Source organism: Grampus griseus (assembly GCF_964374135.1).
Source record: "Grampus griseus genome assembly, chromosome: 12".
Taxonomy (NCBI): Eukaryota; Metazoa; Chordata; class Mammalia; order Artiodactyla; family Delphinidae; genus Grampus; species Grampus griseus.
The window spans coordinates 40,073,864-40,096,681 of record NC_139006.1 but is presented as its reverse complement, the minus strand read 5'-3'; the positions used below and the strand labels follow the sequence as shown (position 1 = coordinate 40,096,681).

At 47.5% G+C, this 22,818-nt stretch overlaps 1 protein-coding gene and 1 long non-coding RNA gene across 2 annotated transcripts in view; one reads left to right on the top strand and one right to left on the bottom strand.

The window, feature by feature from the left end:
- The window catches only part of CABLES1 (Cdk5 and Abl enzyme substrate 1), a gene marked incomplete at its 5' end in the record, with an annotated part of 105,302 nt that extends 102,677 nt beyond the window's left edge, over window positions 1-2,625 (bottom strand). Inside the window, one exon of the mRNA XM_082667663.1 lies at window positions 1,748-2,625. Coding sequence (XP_082523789.1) covers window positions 1,748-2,625 — 878 coding nt within the window. The remainder of the gene's footprint in view (window positions 1-1,747) is intronic.
- On the top strand, window positions 2,270-22,788 carry LOC309830832. The gene is made up of 4 exons (XR_014297540.1): window positions 2,270-2,380; window positions 3,494-3,690; window positions 20,434-20,563; window positions 22,668-22,788. It is a non-coding gene; the product is annotated as an uncharacterized lncRNA (long non-coding RNA).
- The last annotated feature ends 30 nt before the right edge of the window (window positions 22,789-22,818 follow it).

Genomic DNA, 22,818 nt, shown 5'->3' with positions numbered 1-22,818 from the left:
TGTGTTGGGGGGGGATCAATAAAACACCCAAGGGGTTCATATTTATAGGTTCAGAGATTAAATCTGGCTGTTTTTTGGATCAGAAATATCAACCCACAAGATCCTCCGTGTCCTCTGAAATGAGATTCTTGGAGACAAAGTGTGAAGTTATTTCGTTTCTAGATGTTTTGAGCATGGGAACACATCTGTCTACTATGAGACACAGGGCAATCTTGCACACTGGCTTAGAATAACATGTATGTTTATTACAACTCCTGTCCTGACCCGCTGGACAAGCTGGGCTCACGCTCAAACTATACAGTCATTAAGAGCCAGTGCGTGATGTCAAGCTGCCCAGAAACTGCTGAGTCCAAACCACTCACCCAGAACGGAAGGGATTCCCCTCCCCTCCTGTGCACTGGCCCAATAACGGGGAGAGGCGTGCTCTGACAAGAAATGCCAGGCCCAGGCTGTCACCTGTGCCCAGCGTCACTAATCATTCGTGCAGTCACAAAGCTATTCGACCGCTCCACACCCCTGCCCGCAGCCCATGTGCGCTCAGCTAGGATGCTACAAACCAAGCACGGTCATGATTTCACCACTTGGGAAGAAACAGACTCAGAACAAAATTCTGCAGGAGCCTGCCTTGTTCTCTCCCATCTGTCCACTGCGGGAGGAAGTTAAGTTTTCCAACAGGCCACCTTCTTACTTAGGCCAGAAAAAGCCTAAGTGTTCAGATGAGCATTACAGGAGAGAGGCTGTAACAGGAAAGGTTCCCCCTTCTCACCTTGAGGCCTGCAACATGTTGGCAAGGTCCCATTCCAGAAGGGGAAACTGAAGCCCCAGAAAGTTAAAATAACTGAGCCATAGGGAGCCTAAGAGGCCTTCCTAAGTAACAAGCCTCCCAGGGAACAGGTCTGCACTTCCTTGGGGCTCCCCACTCCTGTTCTCTCCCAACCTCCAGTCCCACTGCCTGATGCAGACCTAGCTCCCCGACTGTCCCTGGAACATAAGTGACAAGCTCTAGCCATTTCCTGAATAAGCAAGTGTCCAACATTTCACGGTTTTGCTAAGATGCTTGATACCCGCAGATGACTTAAGCAAGCGAACACAACCACCTTTCCACTAATTTCAGCAAATTCACCTTGGAACGGAAAAAAGGATCCTCAAGCCCTATTTTCTCCCTGTCCCCCACCACCAAGGCCTGGTTCAAGGGAACATAAGGACTTCCCTTTTCTTAGAAAAGCAAAAGGAAAACGCCAAGTTCTCCTGGGACACTGGAATACTTCGAGCGCAGGCAGAACTTCTCAGGAGGGATTCACGGCGTGTCTGCGACAAGTTCGGCTCACACGCGCCGCTTAGCCGCCGGCCGGACCCACGGCTCAACTCTGCGCCCCGCCTAGTCTTGCCTGGCGCAAGGAGAGTGCTTCTCCGGGTCCGGACCGGGTTTCTGGAAGCTCGTGATCTCCTCCTTGCAGTGGGAGGTTTTGGTGCCGCTTTTCAGTGGGTTCCCGCAAGCCCTAACTCGGGACCCACTGCATGAGCATGGTGCTTCTGCTCTGTGAGTGCCGGGCTCGTGCACACACGTGTGAACACACACACGCTCCCTAGAGACTTTCTCTCTTCCGCGTGCCCTCGTGGTTTGGAATTCGCGCCAGAAGCCCAGAGATCCGGCAGGGCGCGGGAATTGGGAGCGACCGAGTCCCGCAGCAGAGAGCGGGCCGGGAGGGACGCGAGGTAAGGCGCGCGTGGCGTCCTGGATACTCACCGGGACCTCTGCAGCTGCTCGAAGGCGCTGGTGCTGACCCCCTGGCCCGGCTGCTCCAGGGAACAGTAGTTCTGCGAGGTCTGCCTGGAGAAGGCGATCGGCAGGATTCCCTGAGTGAAAGAGTTGAGGCGGCCACGACTACCGCTCCCACTCCCAGGGGTCCCGGAGCCCAAGAAGGCGGCCGCCGGCACGTGCACGCTGGTAAAGGCATCGTCTTCCTCCAACTCCTCCTGCCCGGCGCCCCCGGGCCCGTCGGGCAGCTGCGGCTGAACGCAGGCGGCGAGAGGCGCGGGCCGGGGCGGCTGCAATTGCTCCCCCGATGCCCGGCCCGCGCCCAGGGGGCTCGCGAACCCTCGGGCCGCCCCAGGGCCGAGCACGGTCGCGTGGCCGCCGGGGACCAGGGGCGGCAGCGGCGAGGGCGGCGGATGGCAGGGGCCCGATCCAGCTGCCAACGCCGCCGCCGTGCCCGCCGCGGCGAGCGCGCCGCAACCGCCCCGCTCGGCGGCGGCGAGCAGGCTGAGCCGCGTCCTCGCGCCGCAGGCGCTGCCTGCGCCCGGCTTGGCCGCACCGCTCTCCTCGCCGCCGGCCCACTCCTCGTCCTGCAGCGGCGGCCGTCCGTCCAGCGAGATGTTGGTGAGGAAGGAGAGGGCAGCCTGGCGGCGCCGCGGGTCCATGCGCGTCTTCCTGGGGGGCTCGGGCGGCGGCAGCGGCGGCTGCGGCGGCGGCGGCTGGGCCGGCGCGGCGGCCGCGGGCTGAGGCTGCTGCTGTGGCGGCTGCTGCAATCTTCTGGTGCCCGCGGCGACGGTGCCGGCGCTGCTGCTGCTGCTGCGGACGGCCTTGCCGGCGGTGGCGGCCGTGGTGGCGGCAGTCGCCGCCATTGTGTCCGTCTGCGGCGATATTTCCGCGATGCCCCGAGAAGCGAGCGGCGCCCGAGTGCTAAGCGGCGGGCGCGAGCGCCGGTGACCCGGGCTGGGCAGGGCGCGGGGCGCGGGCGGCGTGCGCGGCGGCCCGGCCCCCCAGCGGGCGGGCCATGCTTGCCCCTCGGTGCTCGGGCGGGGGGCGCTGCCGCTCCGGCCCACGCGCGCGGCTCGCTGGCTCGCTGGCCGTCTGCCCGCCCGCCAGCAGCCTGGGGGTTCGGTCCCGGGCCCTCTCAGACCCCGCGGTCTCCGACTCTCGGGCCCCGGTGTCCGTATTTATAGGTGCGCGCGCCCCGCGCTCGCGCTCCGAAGCGCTCTTTGCAAAAACACTGTATCACGTGTGGGGAATGAAACCTGGGAGGAAAACAAAGCCGCAGGCGGCAGCCGCGGAGGCCGGCGGCCGGAGGCGGGGGGCCGGAGGAGGAGGAGGAGGAGGAGGAAGGGAAAGCCAAGCGGGTGGCGGGGCGAGGGACCGGCCGGGCGGTCCAGGTAGTCCGAGCCGACTGCGGGGAGAGTTGGTGGCTCCCAGGGCGCGCGCCCAGGTGAGGGAGGTAGCACGTTTCCTCGTAGCGCTTGTACTGGGAATTGGGGGCGCGAGCAGAACCCCATGAGTCACGGCGTGAAAATGTGGTCCCGGGAGAGTTGTGGGTCTGCGGGACAATTAATTGGAGCGACGCGGAGATTTGGCCCGCGAGCTTGTTAACTGGATCCCGCGCTGCTGTTGGGCCCGGAGAAATACATCCATATTAATAGTTACACACCCCTTATGTGGACAGTCCCACCATAAAGCTGTCGCTAACCGTTGAGTTTGTGTCTCATTCATTCGCAGACTGAGGATGCAGCCCCTGATTTAAATGCATACCCGAGGGTGCGTAAGAACCCAGGAGCGAACATCAAACGTGTGGCCAGACTAATTGACACATCTCCATTTGATGGTGCTGTCACTTTTCATCTCTTTCTTAGCAAAGGCCAACATAAATTTTTACTTCGACCCAGAAACGTGCTCCGTTTTCCATGAAGAACAAGGTAAGCTAAGATGGCCTCACAACCTTTTCCCCTTGTCACCTTGCAAATTTTTGTGGGTTATGATCTCTTTTCCTCCCATATAAACTGGGAACAAAATGCACAGCTACTTTCTGTCATTTATTTCGTAAACATCCGTCTGGCACCTGCAATGTCTTATGTAAAGATGAGTACCTGTCCAAGCTGCAGCTCTGGATCTGCGAGGGGTGGCAGAATTCTGTACCCCAACCTCACGCCCAACAAATGCCTGTCCTGGGGGGGTTGGAGTGGGGGGTGGTTACCATGAGCCATCCGAAAACGCCTGCAGATTTCCCAGTGCGGTTCAGGTGACTTACCAAGTGCAGTAGGAACAATTGTCACACTGACTTGAGTTCTGTGACATCTAAGAAACCCTCTACACTTTCCTGAGGGAGAAGAAATGTGTTTAAGATCAAGGGATTAATTTAATTAAAGGTTTAAATTTAGCCTTGGAGCTAATGGGTAACTGTACATTGAAATTCCACTCCATTTCAAGTTCAAGAAAGTAAATTGAGTAATGTAGAGCAAATACACCCTTCCAGAGACATGCAGCCAGCCTGGAGGATGAGATATGGGTGAGTTCGGGTTACAGTGGTTTAGGACAAACATGGCACATGGCCCTTTACATGAACAATTGTTCATTTTTTATGTTATGCCATTTTTAGGCCTTTTGAGAAAGTGGAACCCAGTGTCTATATTTAGAGCAGCCTTACTGCAGCTAAGGGACCAGTGCTGTGTAATTTCATTAGGATTTTAATTACTCTCTTCAACCAACGACTTGAAACTTCCAAGTTACTTTATTACAACTAACTTAATTTACTTGACCACTGGTCTGGTTGTGCTGACAGGCAGTGTTTAAAAAAAACAACTCTGCACATGTAAAAGAAAAAACTATTTTTATCAAAAAAGTGATACATGTTTATTGCAGAACATTTAAAGAATAAGCTAAGCAAAGAGAAGTAGGAAAAATATAAAGCTTCACTAACAATCGCATCTCCTATGGAAATTTTGATTTCTGTCCTGTGTATATTTTTAAACAAAAGTTAAAGGGGGCTGTTTGTGTCTTGCGATCTTTGCTTGCTGTGTTGCGATCATCCTTCCTTTTAGAATATTCTTCTATAGCATCATTTTAATGACTGCACGGTGTTCAGTTTGATGGAGAAACTATAATTACTAAGCCTGTGCCCTACATTGAACATTTAGGTTGTTTCCTCTTATGCTGTTATAAAGAGTGATGATGACATCCTTTGTTTTGCTAAATCTTGCTACCATCCAATATTATTTTCTTAGGTTAAATGGATTTGGGGGCAAAGGACATACCATATTTTTAAGGCTTTCTATCCAGAAAAGTTGTTTCAGTTGGTTTCCTCACTCTTGCCAGCGTTGGGTATTAAAATTTTTTCATCAATATTTATTTCTTTGCCCATTTAAGCTATTGTAAGGGTCAAATATGCAAACTAATTTCAACTATTTATTAAAACATCAAACAAGAATTAATATCGATTTAACCTCCAAACCGCTCCTGTGATCTTCTTACGGGGATCAGGAGAGATACAATTTACAGTTCACCTACTATGTTCTAGCCACAGAAGATTTCTAATCCTGATGACTACTCTGCAGTGCTGGGGGAAGGGGAGATTATCATCATTAGTTTACAGATGAGGCTCAGAAAAATAAAATGATTTGCCCAAGGTCACTAGCTCTTAAAGTGGCTGGGCCAGGGGCTTCCCTGGTGGCGCAGTGGTTAAGAAGCCACCTGCCAATGCAGGGGACACGGGTTCGAGCCCTGGTCCGGGAAGATCCCACATGCTGCGGTGCAACTAAGCCGGTGCGCCACAACTACTGAGCCTGCGCTCTAGAACCCGCGAGCCCTGACTACTGGGCCGGCAGGCTTAGAACTGGTGCTCCACAACAAGAGAAGCCACCGCAGTGAGAAGCCTGCGCACCGCAACGAAGAGTAGCCCCCCCTCGCCGCAACTAGAGGAAACCCACACACAGCAACGAAGACCCAACGCAGCCAAAAATAAATAAATAAATAAATTTATATTAAAAAAAAATAGTGGCTGGGCCGGTATGCAAATCTTACTCCAAGACCCATACATATTCTTGCGCCCTCTGCTGGTGAGGATGTTTTATGGGGGGCTGTCTCCACATTTAATCTCATATTCATAATTAAGAGTCAACTATAATGGAAATAAAACAAGCTTTGGAGGAAGGGGATCTGGGTTTCAAGAGTAAGTTTCTTAACCTCTCCAAGCCAGTTTCGTCTGGGTTATTCTGAGGTACAAATGAGGTTGCTTGAGAAGCATTTTATAAACTTTAAAGTACTTTTTATAATGTTTGTTACTATACCATCCTAATCTACTTACTCCCTGAATTTTTCCAAATTCACTTATTTTTCACCTATTTATACATGGATCAAGTATTACTGAGCAACTTCTATGTGCACAGCACCATCTTGCTACAAAAGGGATAAAAAGAAGTGTAACCTTTTAGCCCTTGTGCCCTTGACACTGAAAGTAGTGAAAACCAAAAACTCAGGACACATTTCAGTAAAATGGTAAGGCAGACTCTGATTAAGTGATCAAGGGAGCAATCTGACTGGGACGCTCTATACATATTATCATAGTGTGAAAAAGGAGCTTTTCATTTGAGGGGAGGCCTCAAGCAAGAGCCAGGATTTAAGCTGACCTGGGAAATGAAGGAAGGAAGAAGTTCAGTTCGCGAAGAGGAAATTCTGCAAATTCCTCATGGATTGCAAGCTTAGAAGTATAATTCTTACTAAACCAGTTGCCAAGGTTTGATTTTTTTCCATTTCTTTTCATATTGCTCCATTCCAAGCACCCATTCTGAAAACTGTAATTGCATGCACAAACTGTTTTGACTGACATACATGGGAGTCAATTTAAAAAAGAAAAAAGAACCTGCAAGTAATCACTGATCCTTTAAAAAAAATAATTCCGCAGACCAAGAAGTCTGAAAATTAGCTTAGAGGAAACAGTGGATATCAGTCACATCAGAAGCCATCTGACATAAGTGGCAATAACAAGGGGTTCTGATGCCAGCTTAGGCCCTTACAAGCTTATGACCTTTGGGGCCTCCTGCTTGGGAAAATTACAAAATTTTTGCGTTTGTTGCCTCGTCTGTAAAGGTAGGTTTAGTGTAATATTTTACCTTGCAGAGTTGTGAGGATTAGTGACAGCATGATGATGTAACTAGCAGAGTATCTTTAGGTAGCTATTATTAGAAAAATGCAAAATATAGAAGGTGCTCCTAACAAAGGCCAGGATGTTTTCGGTTCTAGGTTTTTGTAGTTTTCACTACTGTCAGGCAGGTAGGGCCATGAGAAGCTTCAGATGTCAGCTCCAGTTCAGAACAGATTATTGTATTGCATGTTCCCTAAAAGTGCAGGCTGTTGCCTGCTTTTTATAGGCATAAAATATAGGCATAGTGCCGATGAGAAACCTGCTACTTTCCTTAATCAAATGAAAGTTAGATTTTCCAAGACTAGAAATGGAGAATATCCAAGAGACAGTCGTTAACACCCCAGCTGTTCTCCCTGAAATTCACCTTCCCGTTGGGACTCTTAATCATCATTTCTGTTATCCTGGGAGAAGGGGAGGGAAATCGATGGGGGGGGGATATTGTTTCCCCCTTTACAGTTTGGCATAGATACCTTAATTTCCCTACTTAATTCTCCAGGACATCTGAGACTCGATACAACATTTAAATGTGACTTGACTAGAAGCTCAGGGATATTTAACGAAGAAATAAACTCAATGAGTAAGACAGCCACATAGAGCAACTTACAGAATATGACTTCCTTAGAGTCCTCATCTCAATATTTCCTAAATGCTAATCCCATGCTCGGTTCTGGCTTATGTTCTGTGAGTAGCAATGATCCTACCCTGGAGCCCTCAAGCTAATGGCAGAAAAAGGCATGGAAATATTTTCACCAAAATATATCAGGTATTTTTAAAAGAGAGAGAGAGAGCTATATGCACAGGGGTCAACCAACCCCTGGCATACCTCCTAGAGTAGGGGCTATTTCAACTTTTGCCCCCTAGCACCAGCCATCTAGGACACTCTCCTCTCCCTACACAGGAGAAGGTGCCCAGAGGAAATGGCATTCCTGCTACTAGCCATGATCCCATCCCCCAAGTCTCCTTTTCCTGTCTGAGGACCTGCCCATCCCTCAGTAACTGGCACCAGCAGCCCCTGACATTGTTAAGTCATCCGCCCAAACAGGATCGTTCTGTCTCCAGACCCCTCACACTACGTGGAGGAAAGAGGAAGAAGGACGTTTGGCCACAGTACCTGCCTAGCGTAATGGAGGGCCTTCAGAATTTTATAACTTGTATGAGAAGCTGAGAAAAGGAGGCAATAGAAGATGTCCATTGGACTGTATGAACAGTCATGTAAGTGTGTGTTACTAATTTTTCAAGGACAACAGCTCAGGGCAAGAATAGATTTTGATAGCTGTCAGTCTGGGGAGACAAGTGCCAGTAACCCTTTGTCACTGTCACAGTGTCTTTAGTGTGTAGATCCCCACAACAGTGGTGGAAATGCATTTACTCTTCTGATCCACCAAAATTCTCCCTTGGATCCAGCCTAGCCAATTGTGAAGGAGGAGGGATAGCCATTCATATTAAGTGGCCCATTCCATTAGCCCTCTGCCAGAGGGGTGCAGCCAATGGGCCCAGGTTCGGGTTTTCAGATTCCGAGCTCTCCCACTAACCTGTGACTGCTGGACCTCGGCTTCTTCATCTCAAGGCTGGAGCAAATCCTGTTCACCTCGCATGGTTACTGCACAGATGAGAACCAAGGCATGTGTAGAACACCTCCCGCTGTCTAACACATAGTGGGTGCTCGTGAATGGTGGCTGATGCTAGTATATGAGGGACCCCAGAGAGGCACGCCAGACTGGTGAGCAGGGGATGTCCCGTTCCACTGCCCAAGGCGTTAACTGCCCTGGAAGAAACGTGGCGTCAAAACTGTGTTAAGAAAAATACATTTCAGGGCTTCCCTGGTGGAGCAATGGTTAAGAATCCGCCTACCAATGCAGGGGACATGGGTTCGAGCCCTGGTCCGGGAAGATCCCACATGCCGCAGAGCAACTAAGCCCGTGTGCCACAACTACTGAAGCCTGCATGCCTAGAGCCCGTGCTCCTCAACAAGAGAAGCCACCGCAAGGAGAAGCCTGCGCACCGCAACGAGGAGTAGCCCCTGCTCACCGCAGCTAGAGAAAGCCCGCGAGCAGCAATGAAGACCCAACGCAACCAAAAATAAATAAATAAATTTATAATAAATAAATAAGTAAATAAATATACTGGGTTTAAAAAAAAAAGAATACATTTCAGATGCTACCCTGAGATGGCCTCAGTCTTCCAAAAGGGGATTGTTCATGCCCATAATGCCACCCAAAATCCAATTGCAGAATTTTTATGATATTGGCATTTTAAAGAAAAATCAATGAATTTTCTTCATTGTGTTACTTTTATACTTCAATTGTAGCAAACTCTTGATTTTCTCTGAAATTAACCTGGTTTTATTTCTTTTGAAATTATACTGATACGCATGAATAAGCATCTCACGTACAAAGAAGAAAGCACTTCTTATGTAATTATGTAATTTCCTGAACATGCAAATTACATATGGCGCCGGCTTCCAGATGAAAGCTCCTCTAGACTGTGCACAAATCGACAGGCCTAGAAGGCTCTATGTCTCCCAGTATAAAAATGTTATTTTATAGTGTTTGCGTTTGTTAGGTCACTCTCACACCAGAGTGGGATGAATGTGGCCAGATTCTGGGGGAAACATCACCACTTTGCCTGCCACTGGGAAGCTTAGCTGAGCTAATTAGTGGTCTGTGGTAACCTTCACTGATAGATGGGCAAACCACATGAAGAGACAGCCCAGAGAAACTGAAATGCAAATGCCTACCAATCACTTGAATACAAGGATAAATAAGAGTGATGGACACTCTTATATTGCTGGTGTAGACTGGAACAACCTTTCTGGAAAGTCATTTGGCAAATGTATCAAGAGCCTTAAAAAGTTCACGCCTGAGGGCTTCCCTGGTGGCGCGGTGGTTGGGAGTCCGCCTGCCGATGCAGGGGGCGCGGGTTCATGCCCCGGTCCGGGAAGATCTCACATGCCGTGGAGCGACTGGCCCGTGAGCCATGGCCGCTGAGCCTGCGCGTCCGGAGCCTGTGCTCCGCAGCGGGAGAGGCCACAACGGTGAGAGGCCCGCGTACCGCGAAAAAAAAAAGTTCACGCCTGAGAGCGTGGGCTTGGGAGTCACACTGGCCGGGTTAAATTTTGGTCACACTCTCATGGTTTTGAGCACATTGAGCACGTTACCCTTTGTGCTTCAGTCTTCTCATCTGTGAAATGGGAATGATAATCTACCTTTTGTAGCATTACTGTGAGGATTCAGTGCAGTAACATTGCAGTTAATGCTTGGTACGTGGCAAACACTCATGAAATGTAGTTACTGCAGTCATCCTAAGGAGCTATTGAGGAACAAGGTCAAACACTTATGCGCAAAAATATTCATCGTAGCATTGTTTAAAATAAAGGAAAGTTGAAAAAAGAAACCCTAAATGTGGAGCAATGGAAAAACTAAGTAAATTGTGGTTTACTCTAACAATGGGATATTGTGCTTCTATTTAAAAAAAAAATTATGTTTACCAAGCTTTCTTCATGACATGAAAAATGTGTTTTGAAACAATGCTAACCAAATAAAATAGAGTAGAAACTAGATAGGTCACAATATCTCAACTTTGTGAAAAAACTGAATGGAATTGTTGTTTTAAATACTGATATGTGCCTAAAGCGTACATGTGGCCAGAGGGTTAAGTCACTGGCTAGGATAGTAGGATTATGGGGATTTTTATTTGCTTCTTTTTGTTTATGCAAGTAGAAATAAGTGTGTGCTGGTCATTATAGAAACCGCTTCCCAATGAATATTTTTTAAAATATTTTTTAAATACATAGAAATAAAGCTTAGAAGAAACTATGTCCAAATGTCAAATGGTGGAATTATTGGGGAACATTTTTCAATTTCTTTAGGGATATTAGGAAGCAACTAGCTTTCTCTGCCCCTGATGAGTAGGAGGTGGCTAGGCAGAGAGAAGGAGATGCCTCTAGTAAGGAAATCAAGTATGAATGAAGGTGCAAAGACAGGATAAGAAAGGAAAGGACTTTTTGGAAGTGGCTGGCAATGACTAGACGTCCCAGAACAGCTACATTAAAAGGACTGTAGCGGTGAATAATGGGAAATAACACCAAAAAAACAGTATGTAGGGCCAGAACCATGAGGAGCCCTGAATCTGAAGGAAGGAATTTGAACCTATGGGCACTAGAGAGCCATAGGTGATTTTTATTTTTTATTTTTTTTTAAGTTTCATCTGGTTTGTTTGTTTGTTTTTGGCTGCTCAACTCAGCATGTGGGATCTCAGTTCCCAGACCAGAGATCAAACCCATGCCCCCTGCGGTGGAAGCGTGGAGTCTTAACCACTGGACTGCCAGGGAAGTCCCCATAGATGATTTTTCAACAATAAGTGACACATGTGTCGAAAGCCAAACTGAAGGAGTATTAATTTGGCAAAGGTGCACATGGGGTTGAACAGAGAGTCTTAAGATCGGAGAGGGTTTTTTCTTCATTCTTCCATTTACGTATTTATTCATTCAGCGTGCATTGAGCTCCTGCTTTATGCCACGCTCTCTGCAAGGCACCCAGTAAGGCAAGATCCCAGGCCTCAAAGAGTTAACAGTCTGCTGTGAAAATTGGAGAAAGAGAGCAAAGGACACAAGGGTCGGTTCCCTTTTATGAGCAAGCCCTGAAATGGTCATTTCTACCTTCTAGTTTGAATTCTCACCAAAGCCCTGCTATTTATCCTATGTGACCTATGAAGAAACAGAGGCTCAAAAAAGTTAAGCATGGGGTCGTGCTTCTGGTCACACAACTGATCCCTGGATAATTCCTTCTGTAATATCTTAGGGTAGAGGTCTGTGTCACAGGGAGAGGCCGAATCCTAGGTGGTCAGAGAGGCCCCACAGTGAAGGTGATATTTGAACTTGGACTCTAGTGCACATGTGATAGGGCATTTCAGGCCATGCACAGGCATGGGGTCAGTAATGTTAGGACTCCATTACAACCATTTGGGCCCGAGGCGGTAACACTTGGAATTGGCAGTGAGAATGGAAAAGAATGGTCAAGGGCATGAGACACTGAGGAGAAACTGGCTTCCAGATTTCCAACCTGGGGTGCAGCTGTAATTCCTGAAAGAACCAACAGTACCCGGGGGAGGGGAGAACAGATGAGAGGGTCAGACGCTGGCTACGTTCTGGCATGAGTTCCTGGTCTACACCATCACACAGGGGCCCAGGGGAAAGTAAGGAGTAAGAAGGTCTCATTTTTCTAAATAACACCTTAATCAGGTGGAAAGAGAAGTAGGCTTTGTGTTTGTACTGTCACAACCCTCCAGTCTGGTTACAGATGGGCTCACATGGTGGATGGCTGAGCACTCTGGTCTCTGGAGCCCCTACACTGGCCATAACTACACATTCCATTTGCCCTCTGAGACACAATTCAGAGCTGACACAGCATCCTGGCCCCCTTTTGTGATGTACGCGAGAGAAGCTGTTGGAAACAAACCATTCCAGGACTGGGCTCATTTCAGCCATTTTCTAGGATCCTTTTGATGGTAGGTGACAGAAACCCAGGTGAAAGCAGCTTAAGGAGAATTTATCTAAAGATATAGGAAGGTCTCAAGGAACACAGAAACAGGAATAGAGCTGGAGCCCGGGCACACAGAGAACCATGGATGTGGGCCTGCCTCTTCTTGCCGCCTAACTTTCTCTGGTACCTGGTTCAGACTCCATCATCTCCCTCCGCAGATTCTGTTCCTCTAGTCCACTGGGCAAGAAATGTGGCCTCTGACAGTTTACAACCTTTATAACCTACAGAGCCTGGACCCTCCGGGTTTCCATTTCAAATTTACAAAGAAAGACTGAAAGCACAGCTTGTGTGGAGCTGGCCTTGGACTTCTCAACTAACAGGCATTCACTCCCAGAGGCAGATGGATGGTGTGTGGGCCGTAACATCTCTAGGTCTAATTTCCTTGCTTGGGAAATGGAGATACACTCTCTACCTTGGAGGTTACTACTGTGAAGAGTAGAGGATAAAAAGACATTGGTGATATTCAGACTTCCCACCAAGTGCTCCTAAAGGCAAAAAAAGAGGAGACTGGGACTGCCCTGGCGGTCCAGTGGGTAAGACTCCACGCTTCCACTGCAGCGGGCGCGGGTTTGATCCCTGGTGGGGGAACTGAGAGCCCACATGCCGTGCGGTGCAGCCAAAAAATAAAAAATAATAATAAATAAATAAATAAAAAGGATACTGATAGCCTGAGGGGTCTCTTGGTGAAGCTGGAAGCAGGACATTGATTTGAGGTCTTGTTTTTAGCATAAAAATGTGTTGGCTATGGGAATTTAGCATATGATAAAACTGACATCTCAAATTAGTAAAGATGATAAGATAAATTATTTAGTGATGTCGGGATTGACTGGGTTGCCAGCTGGGGAAAAAAAAAGATCCCTCACAGTCTACAGCATATTAAATTCCCGATGGAAGAAAGATTTAAATGCAAAAAATGAAATCGTAAAAGTAGTTAGGAAAAGTGCGAAAGACCTTAGCAAAAGAACTCAGAACGTGTCCTCGTGGTCTGCCTCGTTCAACACTGCAACTCCATCTCCTAAAGCAGCGCTTGGTACAGAGACAGGACTTAATAAACTTTTCGTGGAAAGAATTAATGAGAGAATATTTCTTTTTTTTTTTTTTTGCGGTACGCGGGCCTCTCACTGTTGTGGCCTCTCCCGTTGCGGAGCACAGGCTCCGGACGCCCAGGCTCAGCGGCCATGGCTCACGGGCCCAGCCGCTCCGCGGCATGTGGGATCTTCCCAGACCGGGGCACGAACCCACGTCCCCTGCATCGGCAGACGGACTCTCAACCACTATGCCACCAGGGAAGCCCGAGAGAATATTTCTTAAATCACCTCAGATAGGGGAGAAGCTTTTCTAAAGATGATCTAAAACCCAGGAGCTATAAAAGCAAAGGTAAACTTAGCTACCATATATATGTATAAAACAAATGAGGTGAGGGGGGAGCGGAGGGAACCAAACTAATCAAAAGACAAACATACTGGAGGGAAATATTTGCAATTCACATAGCAAAAGGGACCCTTCCTTTCTTTGATAAGAAAAAAAAGCCAACAATCCAGTAGAAACATGGAGAAATGATATGAAGAAACAGTTCCCAGAAGAAGAAATACAAATGTTTTTGAACATTAAAAAAAAGAAGAAGAAAAGAAAAGAAAGATACTCAACCCCCTTCATAATTTAATAAAAGCAAATAAAAACTCTAATGAGATACAAGTCTTCACCCATCAGACTGGCTAAGGTCAGAAAGTTTAAGAACACTGTGTTGTCTGTTGTGCATTGGCTAAAGGATCAGGAAACAGATACTCTGATGTAGTGTAGATTGGGAGCACTCTTCAGAGGACAAGTGGACGGTGCAATATGCCCTGTGACCTACTTCCAGGAATCTCTCCTACAGCTATACTAACACATGTACAAATGAAGACTATTCAGGGTTATATTTGTTGTAGTGTTGTTTGCAGTAGGAAAATACTGGAAATAATCATCACAGGGCCGGTGAACAAATTCTGGCCCATCCATACAATGAAAAACTGTGCAGCTGTTGAAAGAATGAAATAAGTCTCTATGATTTATGAAAAGGTCTCCAAGATGTAGTGTTATCTGAAAACAGCAAGATGCAGGGCAGTGTGTATTTTATGCTCATTATACTAAACAGCAACAACAACCCACAGACATGGGTACTTACTTGGACTGTGTATAGATGATTTCTTGGAGGATTCCCAAGAATCTGGGCATAGTGGTTGCCTCCTGGGAGTGAAGCTGGGTGGTTGGAGAACAGAGGGGTAAATTTTCATTCTAAACTTTTTTATACTTTTCAAATTTTGCTTTATGAAGATGTATTACCTCTTCAAATAATAAATTAAGAACGTGTGTTAATTTAGCATTCTGCTCCGTGCTATTATAGATCCACTATTGATTAATGTAGAAATCATGTTTTACATTACTTACCTCACACTAATTAACTCTCCCTCCCAAATCTTTGAGTGAAATTAAAATTCTAGAAAGATGCAGCACATTTATCCTGGGACTTTGTCTGCTGGGCACACCAACAAGTGGCCCCTTTCTGAAGAGAACAGAACTTTGCAGAGTGTTTGGCACATTAAGTAGCTGCCCTACAAAAGGGAGTTCCTGTCTCTGCAGGAACGGAACTGTTCTGGGAGAGGGGCTGGAGGGAACCTCCGCTCCCCTGGCAAGGACAAGAGGCTGGTGAGTGTCTTGTGCCCTGATCAGGACCTTGGGAGACCTGGAAATCCAAGGTCATATAGGGTCCACATTCTTCAGCCTAGCCCAGTCCCTGGCACACAGTAAGCACCCAAAAAAGTATGTTTCTGGAATGAATGAACATACCGAGAGTTAACGGGAATCTCGCCTGAGGGAGTGACAAATGCCACTGGGAAACTGAGGAAGTCCCATAAATAGATGACATTTAACCTGGGGCTTTATCTTTTCCATTTTTTATTTTTTTGGCCATGCCATGGGGCATGTGGGATCCTAGTTCCCCCACCAGGGATTGAACTGGTGCCCCCTGCATTGGAAGCACGGAGCCTTAACCACTGGACTGTCAGGGAAGTCCCTAACCCAGGGCTTTAAGAAGGAATCCCTCGGGCTTCCCTGGTGGCGCAGTGGTTGAGAGTCCGCCTGCCGATGCAGGGGACACGGGTTCGTGCCCCGGTCCGGGAAGATCCCACATGCCACAGAGCAGCTGGGCCCGTGAGCCATGGCTGCTGGGCCTGCGCGTCCGGAGCCGGTGCTCCGCAAGGGGAAAGGCCACAACAGTGAAAGGCCCGCGTACGGCAAAAAAAAAAAGAAGGAATCCCTCACCTGGAGGACAAGGGGGATAAAGCAGGATTTCAGGCAGAGAGAACAGCTTACCTTTGGGCATAAGAGTAGAGGGATTGGAGCTCACAAAACACCTATCTGCCCTGCTTGGAGCAGCCGTCAGATGTTGTCAGTTACCATGGGGGCATCACGTGTGTTGGCGGCTGTCTGACAAAGTGAATTGGGAAAGGTCCAGAAGCTGACAGACAGGAAAGAAAGTAACCAGGCCCCATTCACTTGAAGCCAGAGGAGGCTTTGGGAAGGGAGGCCCTCAGGTGGACCCTCACACACCCCTCCAGAGACTGACTGTGAGATGCTCGCAGCCTATCAGATCCAGCGCCTCGTTCTTAAACCACCCCCTTCATTGTATTCTTGCTCAGTGAGAGACACGAAACAGAGGGCCACGATCGCTTATCCAGAATCCAAAACGCTTCGAAAATCCTAAATCGGTTTTTAAAATTTTGTCAACAAAACCTGCCCTGAGCTGATCTGAAGCTACACGTAGACGTAATTCATTGCACTCTTATGTGTCCGTATATACGTTTTGCTGTAAAAATATGTGTGATTGATGACAGGATGCTGTTCTAGACCCCGCTGAAGGGTTATATAACATATTGTAGGTGCACCACACTACTTTTAGTACTTAAAATCTGGAGAATTCTGAATTCTGAAACACATCTGGCCCCCAAGAGGTTTGCATCAGGATTTGTGGTCTAACATAATCGACCAACACAAAAAATGTTTAAAAATAAAAGTAATATAATGTCCTGGGTGTAAAAGAAGAAATAAAAGAATAGAAGTGTATAAAAACAGAAGATGTATTTCAACACGTAAATGCTGGGGCAGGACTACATCAGAAGACGGGGGTGGGGGGCGGCAGTGAGTGGCGACATAGACCCCTCCTGTGGAGGGGGCTTGCCTCTAAAGTGGACTTTGAATGTGGCAATTCAAATAAAATTGATAAAGTTATATATATTTTTTGCAACTCAAATGCTAGGAGTCCTTTTTGGATAAGCGGTCTGAGGTGATCTCTAAAAATGGTTCACTATTCACTTGACCCAGAAAACCCCACAGAATCATGCCAATCAAGAGGCTCAGATCTTCGTGTTCACTTTAAGAGCACTCGTGAGACTGCCCAGGCCATTCAGGGTATGCATATCTGAAAAGCCACCACGTATCTGAAGGATGTGACTTTACAGAAGCAATGTGTGCCAGTCTGTGTTTACAATGGTGGAGTTGGTAGGTGTGCCCAGGCCAAAGAGCGGGGCTTGTCACAGGGTCAGTAGCCCAAAAAAAGTGCTGAACTTTTACTGCACATGCTCAAAAATGCAGAGAGTAATGCTGAACTTAAGGGCTTAGATGTAGATTCTCTGGTCATTAAGCATATCCAGGTGAGCAAAGCACCCAAGATGCCACGCAGGACTTACAGAGCTCATGGTCAGATCAACCCATACAGGAACTCTCCCTGCCACACTAAGATGATCCTTCCTGAAAAACAACAGATGATTCCTAAACCCGAAGAGGAGGTTGCACAGAAGACAAAGATATCCCAGAAGAAACTGAAGAAACAGAAACTTATGACCCAGGAATAAATGCTGCAAAAAAAAAGCAAATAAAAGTAAAAGCAAAAAAAAAAAAAAACCCTACTAGGAGTGGCATTGCCATGATTTTCCAAAATGGTGAACAACTCTCGGGGAAGTTCCAATATAAAAAAAAAATACAGTCTCCCTCAATCTACTCAATAGTTGCATTCCTGGAAAATCTGGTGCGTATAAAAACCATGCAGAATTACTTTGTGTTCATTTGCAAAACGTAATTAGGTTTTAGGCCCAGATGATTATAATGAGGTTTTTTGCTTACAAGATACGTTTTAATGAGGCGTTTGGAAGTGATTCACGATGCAGGACAACTCTTTGTTGTGGGTGACTGCCTCACACATGGCAGGGCGCCTCTTGTCCCTGGCTCCACATGTTAAATGTCAGTAGTGTCCCCCAGACAGATGGTTATGACAACCAGAAATGCTCCTCACATTTCCAAAAATCTTAGGGTGGTAAGCTCAGGAGGGAACACAGCTCACCCCTAGCCGCCCTCAGAACCACCGAGTGGAGAAGTCGGCAGGGGTTGGCGGGTGCGCCAGTGGAGTCCCAGGGCACGCTCCGTCCAGGTGGGGAATCCTGCAGTGAAGTCTGGACTGAGCAGTTTGGATTTGAAGAACCTTGTTTTCCCCAGAATCTAAGGCTCAGGGAAACACACTGGCATTGGGTGTGCCAGCGTGGAGCTGTGACTCTCCAATTGGCCAACCTGTGGGATGTTTTGGCCTTGTGCATCGCTTTCCCCTGCCAGTGAGGTGGTGCCTTCTCCAGTGGGTGATGGGCCGCCTGGTACTTGGCTGGTCTGCTCAGGTTGGGGCGTGTCAGGCAGCCCATGGCGGTGCGCCTTCCTTTAAGACTCATTCTCCAAGTCTCTATGTATCTTAGTGGTTAGCAGTTAAACACAGCAGCATATTCACGATAGCCAAAAGGTGGAGGCAACCTAAGTGTCCTTCCATGGGTGCAGGGACAAAAAAAATTGTGTTACATACATACAATGGAATATTATTCAGCCTTAGAAAGGAAGGAAGCTCTGGCACATGCTACAACATGGATGAAACTTGAAGACATCATGCTAAGTGAAATAAGCCAGACACAAAAAGAAAGATACTGTCTGATTCCACTCTCTAGAGAAGTCAAATTCAGAGACAGAAAGTGGAATGGTGGTTGCCAGGGGCTGGGGAGAGGGGGGATAGGGAGTTATTGTTGAATGGGGACAGTTTCAGTTTTGCAAGATGAAGAGCGTTCTAGAGATGGATGATGGTGGTGCTGCACAACAGTGTGAATGCACGTAATGCCACTGGACTGCAGTTAAAAACGGTCAAGATGGTAGATTTTACGTTACGTGTGTTTTAGCGCAAATAAAATTTTAAAAGCTAATAAAGAGGGAAGGTGCTGATGGAAAGACTACGAATCAAGTGTGGGCTCTGCTGTTTACCAGGCTGCTGTGCATCTTGGCCAGGTTAACCTGTCTGAATCTTAGTCTTCCCATCTGTGAAACGGGGATAATGATGTACTAGGGGTGGGGGGAATTACGAGGGTCACTAACTCGTGTTTGTAAGCCACAGGGCACGCTGTCTGCACTCAGGAAGTGTGGCTCTTATCGTGCAGGTGGATTTCACTTATTCACTGCTCCAGAAAGCAGTCTTTCCCCTCAGACACTCTCGTAGAAGCATTTGGGGCATTTAGCCTAATAGCAAGGTCATACGGACACTAACAAAGCAGAAGGACTGGGGACCCAGGACGGTGCGTGTATCAGCTTCCTGGGTCTTCCTGCCTGGGGGTCAGCTTCCTCTCCGCCCACAGGGAAGCATTCTCAACTGTACTTTAGGCAACTTCACTGTATCTAGACAAAGACCTTCTTAACTGACCCTCCCTCCCAGAGGGACACTTCTCCGTAAGTGGAAAACCTCCAGCATTCCCCTTTAGACTCTTAGGGAGAGTTGATCATTGTTGACAGCAACAAGCATTCATTTTCTTTTGTTTTGATTAAACAATAATTTGATTGGAAAATGCTTCCTGGTGCAGTAATTAATGACCGGCTGGAGCTGCTAACGCTAGAGGTAAAGCAAAAGGCACCTAACTCAGCTAGCATTAGCTACCAGGAAATGTTAGACCTGGAGGGTAATCCCTGCTGGTACAAACTCTGAAATGGGGAGGGAGCAGAAGAGGAAAAAAAAAAAAAAAACCTAAGCAATTTCTTCTTGCGCAATGAAAAGTTTAAAAATGGAGCGTCGTGTTGCCATAGACACAATTCCTGGCTCTGGGCTGTCCTCCATGCCTGCATCCAGCCGCACAGCAATTAGACACGGTTTTCAGCAGGGCAGCTGAGCCTCCCAAGTACCTATAATGAATATGTGCAGCTCCAGGCTCCCGCGGAAATCCTCAAGCCTTCACTTGTCACTATAATTTCCTTGGGAAGTGTTTCTAATTACATATTTCTTGCTGCCTGCTCCAGGTCAAGTCTTCTTGTATACAATATTCGAATTACATAAAACCACAAAACAGTGAGAGCGACCCTGGAGTGGTCCAAATTGATATGTATTTGCTTTTAACTTAGTAGTTAAGCATTACTGGGTGTAATAGGGCATCGTTTGCATGAGCAAAAATAACGTTAAAGGAATGTGCCTCATTCTTTTTGAATCTCTGTAGAGGTCAGACCCATTTCAGCAAGACATTTATATAATAACAGAATTCCCAACTCCAACACATGGACCGTTTAACTATTATAGCAGGGTCTTTGTCAAGAGGAACTTAATTCTTTTGTATTATCTCCTGGGACCTGCCATCTAGGGAACTTCTGGCAGTGTAGTTCCCTGGAGGTGGTCTGTTAGTTTAGGTAGTTCTCCAAGATGTAAGACAACCTTCACCCGCTAATTCTTAGAGAAAACTGAAGTCAAATGAATCTCAATCCAGATGCTACTGTATGGATGTTAAATTTTCTTTGGAATTGAGTAAATTGGAGGATTCTTCAGCTCTTGAAGGAGAGGCAAAAATGGTTTTCCAAAAGGGTGGGTTGGCTAGGGTTGGGGGTTTCCCTCCTTACAGGGGAGGGGTCTAAGTCCACCACCCTCTCTACCTTGCCTTGTGTTACAGAAGATTGAGCACCTGCAGGACCCAGAGTTACTGACTACCTGATCGTCTTGGGGGGCCTGAGGAGCTGTGCTCAGCTGAGCCTCCAGGCAGTGCCCGCTGGGGGAGGGCCGGTTCTGGCCCCGGCTTGCAGGTGATGCAAGAACATGTTCCGACCCTGTTCCCTAAGGAGTTTCAGCAGAAAGTGGCAGCCCTGCAAGAAACAGCATTTGCTCTAGGCTTGCTTCTGCCCACTGGCTCCTCCTCCCAGTCTCTAAATGTTGAGGCCTAGGGTTCATTCCGGGACCTCTTCTCTCTGTCTGCACTCAGTTCCTAAGTGATGTCATCCAATTACGAGGCCCTGAATCAATACCATCTGTAGCAGATTGTGTTTTCCAGAGTTGGCCACAACAGTATCTCCATCCCATATGCTCTTCTACAACGTGGTCTTCACACTCTTTCCATGGAGAGGAGGGATCTATATCCACCACCCTCCCCATCCCACCTTGAGTCTTGGCAAGTTCTAGCTCTCTGGTAGCCCAGAGGATGAGGTGGAAACGATGCTGCATGACTTCCAAGGCTAAGTTAGGAAAGACGGTGCACTTCCACCTTGTTCACTGGTACACTCACTTTTGGAGCCCTGAGCTGCCATGTAAGTGGTCCAGCTACCCCAAGGAAACCCAAGCCACATGGAGAAGCCACTCTAAGCGTTCCAGTTGACAGCCCCTGCTGAGGTCCCAGTGAACAGCCAGCTTCAACTGCCGGATTTGTGAGTGAAGACACTTCCTGGTGATTCATGTTGCTTCGAACCCTTGAGTCTTCCAAGCTCAGACCCAAGATTTGTGGAGTAGAAACTAAACACTCTTGCTGTGCCCTGCCCTGAATTTCGAACCCACGAATTGGTGGGTAAATGAAATAGCTGTTTTAAGCTAAGTTTGGGGGTCATTTCTTATATAGCAGTACTATCGGCAACACCATCTGTATGCCAATGACTCCCAAGTTTCTATCTCCAGCTTAGGGCCTCTCTCTGAGCTCTAGACTCGTGTATCCCACTGTTGATTTAGCTTTTTCACTTGGATGTCAAACAGGCTTCTCGTAGAACATGTCCCAGATGCAACAATTGACCTACCCTGCCCTGCAAAGCTGCCCTTCCCTCAGGTGTCCTCATCTCAATAAATGACACTGAAACCCAATTGCTCAGACTCAAAATCTAGACATAGTCAGTGACTCTTCTCTTTCTCTCCCAACTCCCATCCCATCCATCAGCAAACCCCATCAGCTCTACTTTCAAAACATTTCCCAGATAGGATTACCTCTCACCTACTCTACTGGTATAACCCAAACCCAAAGTGCATCTTCTCTGTCCTGGATTATTGCTATAGCCTCCTAACTGGTCTCCCTGCTTCCACTCCTGGCCTGTAGTCCTCACCTCCATCAAGTCTCCAGAAGGCACAGTAAACATCTCAAGATGTAAATCACAGCAGGAGCCTCGACTCCTCATTCACTCATCTGGTTGTTGACCAGGAATCTAGCTGGGGCTGTTGGTGAGAACACTTACATCCAGCCTCTCCATGTGGCCTGCACTTCCTCAAAATGTGGTGGCTGGGTTCAGAGACCAAGTGTCCCAAGAGAGAGGAGAGCCAGCTAGGAGTGCATCTAGGATTTAGCCTTGGGCGTCATGCAGCAGCGCTTCTGCCACATTCTACTGGCTGAGGCAGTTAGGAAGGTCCACCCAAGTACAGAGGCAGGGAACACAGACTCTACCTTTCCATGAAGCCTGTTAGGGTCACACTCTAAGAGGAGCATATATAATGGGATATACATTGGTGCGGCCATCCTTGGGAAGTATAATCTGCCACACTGTTCAAGAAGATTTAACTACATAAAAAAGAAAACCGTACACCAAAAAATTCCATAAGCATAATGTAAATGCAAAAGACAGTATAAAGAAATGCTAACTCTTTTTCCTAAGCCCCTCACTGAGCCCCTCCTCTAGGCTTTGTGGGTTGATTACAGGCATATTTGGCTGCTTAACATTTTGGTTTTTATTTATTTTTAATTTTTTTTGGCCACGCCACACAGCTTGTGGGATCTTAGTTCCCTGACTAGGGGTTGAACCTGGGCCCTCTGCAGTGAAAGCGCGGAGTCCTAACCACTGGACCACCAGGGAATTCCACCCCCCCCCCTTTTTTTGTGTGTTAATACTGCAGAGGGAAACTGAGTCTAATGTGCCTGCTTCCTCTTCTCTCTGACGGCAGGAAGAAGAGAATGATGTCTCCTTCATCTCAACCTATAAGGCTCGCTTCAAATGATACTTTCTCCACAGACCCTCCCTGACTTACACTGTGTGAACACTGAGTTTTTCCCCATCTCACAAGGTACTTATACTTTCTTCCTTGTATTTCAGTC